This window comes from Mesitornis unicolor, unplaced genomic scaffold (assembly GCF_000695765.1).
Source record: "Mesitornis unicolor isolate BGI_N332 unplaced genomic scaffold, ASM69576v1 scaffold31562, whole genome shotgun sequence".
In the NCBI taxonomy this organism is placed as follows: domain Eukaryota; kingdom Metazoa; phylum Chordata; class Aves; order Mesitornithiformes; family Mesitornithidae; genus Mesitornis; species Mesitornis unicolor.
In genome coordinates this window covers 1-3,638 of record NW_010170364.1, presented here as the reverse complement: position 1 = coordinate 3,638, position 3,638 = coordinate 1, and the positions used below count along the sequence as shown (strand labels likewise).

At 52.2% G+C, this 3,638-nt stretch overlaps 1 protein-coding gene across 1 annotated transcript; it reads right to left on the bottom strand.

Annotated features, from left to right (window-relative positions):
* Positions 1-929: 929 nt before the first annotated feature.
* PROSC (proline synthetase co-transcribed homolog (bacterial)) lies at positions 930-3,634 on the bottom strand (the record flags this gene model as incomplete). The annotated part of the gene is made up of 7 exons (XM_010179672.1): positions 930-1,136; positions 1,427-1,525; positions 2,137-2,279; positions 2,356-2,490; positions 2,669-2,744; positions 3,317-3,352; positions 3,560-3,634. Coding segments are annotated over 7 exons (702 nt in total), but the record flags the coding sequence as incomplete, so codon positions are not given.
* Positions 3,635-3,638: the final 4 nt, after the last annotated feature.

Below are 3,638 nucleotides of genomic sequence, written 5' to 3'. Positions count from 1 at the left end.
GCAGGAGGTTTTCAGGACCCTAAAAAGCAGTGGAACTGCAACACCTCACTTTCTGAAGCGCTTTCCCCAAAGGGAAGGCAAACCTCCCTGCTGGCCGGTGAGCCCAGCGTGGTTATCCTCATACAGATGGGGACGGGGCGGTGGAGGCACCAGTTACGTGATTTGCCTTGGAAAGCAACACCAAGCTGATGGGAGCCCAAGGAGCTTGCAGGAAAAGCCCCGTTCTGACCGAAAAAAAACCTCACAGCGTCAAGAACTACTAGGCAGGGTGAAAATAACTCCTAACAACACTTCACTAGAGGGGAAGGGGAAGGCTGGAAGCGTCCCAGATGATGTGAGGAGACGCAGAACCCATGGGAAGGGTTAGCAGCGTCTGCCTGGAAAGGACAGATATAAACTGCAGCTGAAAACACCCCCACGCTCGTGATCTGCCTCCAAAACCAGGCGCCATGGAGTCCCACTGCCAGCTGCGCTCCTGATCCGTCCTCATGCGCTGTTACTGCTCCCGTTCCAACGGACGCGGTCCCTGTCCCTATCATTTCTACGTCAGCGTCCCTCAGTAGTGACCACGTGCAAAACGTCTGCTGGGGAAACACTCACGGGTCTCTGGCAAGATCAGAACTTGTTTAATGAAGAATTTAGTCCCCAGTGAAGACACAATCACTGCTGCAGATACATCTCGCTCATTAGCAACTCCATCCTGACAGACTGCGGCTGCTCAAGCTAGTTATCCACAAGTCCCTGCTGTAACGGCCCCGAAGGAGCCAAGACACCACAGTCACTTCCAACCAGACATTCTCTTACCATTTGTTGGTTATAAAAGTTTCCAGTTCCTATGGATACTCTACAATCACAATAAATGACGAGGCGTTTCAGGCCTCTGCTCTGTTACGAGGAATTCCCTCTCACCGTCGCCATCGGGTGCTGACGCGGAGGGAGGTACGAATGCATAGTGAGGTCTCCCACTCCTGTCCTCTGCCGAGGCCGCTCCTTTCCACCTAATGACCCTGCGCTGTCAAGGTCTCCGCTTTGGCTTTGCTTTCGGCAGAAGCCTTGCCACCATCTGCTTTGTTGGAATAATCTCGCTCTCCAAAAATAGTGCTTCCGATCCTGACGTTTGTGGATCCAACCTCTATCTACGGAGACAGAAAGGAGGAGGTCAGGTGCTGCCACCCACACCTGCCAACACCGTCCACACCCAACCCTGATGCTCACCACGTCCCAAAGGATAGTTCCCCATGTACTTGCTGCCCACAGCTACTGCTAGGGTCTGTTTTGATCCCCAAAACTCTGTCCCAGGACCGGGAGAGCTGTTTTTTGAACAGCACCATCAGTATCTCCGCCCAAGGGGAGGCCTAAGAGGGACTTTGGGGTGCCTACAGCCAGTGCTGGTAGGTTTGGGGTGGCAGAAGGAAGCCAGACTCACTGCGTGCTGGAAGTCTGTGGACATGCCCATGCTCAGCTCAACCTTCTCCACGGGGAGATTCAGCTTTTCACACACTTCCTGCCTCAATGACAGCAGCATCTAGAAGGGAGGAGGAAGAAGAGGATCGCACGCGTGACAGCCACCCCAGCTCAGCTTCAGGGTTTCACAGATCACGATTTCTCCCTTCTTTGAGGTCTCCTTCACACAGAGCGTGCAGTTCCCACACTTCCCACTGAAGCTTGTGCTGCAGCATCAGAGATTTCCTGCTGCAGCATCAGAGATTTCCTACTGCAGGCTACGTTACTGACAACGCACGCGCTTACAAGTCTGCACAGCTTTGAAGACATCCTGCTATCACAGCAGCGTGACAGACGAGGAGCGCAGCCCTGTGCACACAGACTGACTGAAACCTCAGCAGAAAGCAGGACCAGAGGGTCCAGGACACAACTGCTGCTCCAGGTGCCCCTGTCAACATCCTGACTGCAGCTTCAGAGGATGGGATGGAATACATACAGGCATCCAGCCTCTGCAGAAACGAGCCTAACACCCGCAACAACACTGACACATGAGGTCTCTACTACTCTGAACAAGGCGTTTTGATTGTCAGTATACAGACTTACAGCTTGACTGTGTACTGGTTTGGCTGGGACAGACAACAGACTGCAATGGGAGGCCAGCCAAAATCGATGTTTTCTTTTAGGAAATCCTACCTGGAAGTCAGGATTCGGGCCCTTACTGAGGTCATGGCCAATGCTGCCGATCGTCATCAGCCCCACGAACTCCAGGCTTGGACACTTGTTGATGACGTGCTCCACAGCAGCCGCGGTGTCTTCGGGAGGAAGGCCGTGCTTGCCTGGCAAGAAGCAGGGAGATTTGTGTCTATCAAGGCAGCAGGACAAACCTACCTATCACCAGAAAAAGCCGCTTACTGTCTTCTCCACTGGTGTTAACTTGCACCATGACCTTCAGCTTCTGAGAGGAGCCTTTTTTCTGCCACGAGCTGTTGACTCTGTCTGCCAGTTTCACCGAATCCACCGTTTCCAACATGAACAGGTTGGGGACAGCTGGGGAGAAAGCACAGGCTGAGGGCAGCTCTGCTGGCACAGACCCTTTTGTACCTACACCACAGCTTCCTCCCAGAGACAGGCACTGGTGAGTTAATGTACACGAGGCTGTTATTATTTGAACACTGGAAGACTACTGTCCACAGGGTCACTGCTCATAAAATTAAAGAGAGTTTACCGATCAACTTGTTGACGTTGTTTTTCTGCAGATGGCCAATAAAATGCCACTTAATCTCTGGACACGAGGACAGAATCTGAAAGCAGAGGGGAGCAGTTAGGTTGAACAATTCCCTCTTCCTCCACAGAGTACTTAAGCCTTAGTTTGCCCACAAACAAAATACCAGACACCAAATCTTCTTTTGTTTACCCCGAAAGACAGAGCGCAGACAGTGTGTGTGTGCACACCGAGATTGCTTCACTGTCTGGAGGGGAACAGGGCAGTGGCTGCAGAGCACTACAGGGGCAGGTAAAGCTCTTTTGCAACTGAACAGTCATAAACTGAGACCTTCCCCAGACTGAGTGTTGCCATTTTTTTAAATGAGGACTGTGCATCTCCCACAGAGAACACACAAAAGGTAAAGTGCTCTTCAGACAAACACTTTATGACTAAGGCACACGTATTCACAGAATCCTCTGGAGCCAGCAAGGCAAGGAGGGGGAACAGGGCAGAGGCAAAGAGCTAAGAATAACCGCACCATTGATCTGAAAAGACAAGGATCAAACAACCTCCACCACCAAACCTTAACAAAACCCAGGACTTTTGCTGAACAGCTCTCAGGACACAGCTATACAGGGAGAGAGGATATGTAAGGAACTGTGTACTCACTCTGGAGTCTGATGCCTTTTCCAGCAGCTCTTGAACCTGGGAGAAATCAAGACAATCTCTCATTAAAACCATGCCAGACGTGCCTGTGCCACAAGAACGGCCTCTTTGAAATGGGTGCTCTTGGCACCAACGTGAGCTTCATAAATAGAGTCCTGATGCCATAACTCAGCCCAGTGCCTGCCTCCAGCGTGGGGGCCCACCCAGACCCACCGTGCCCAGACCCACCGTGCCCAGCCAACTCACGTAGTTCTCCCCGAAGCTGCGCTGCCCATGGCTGTAGGCGTCAATCACCATCTCTGCCGGCTTCGTCTTGCTGACGGCC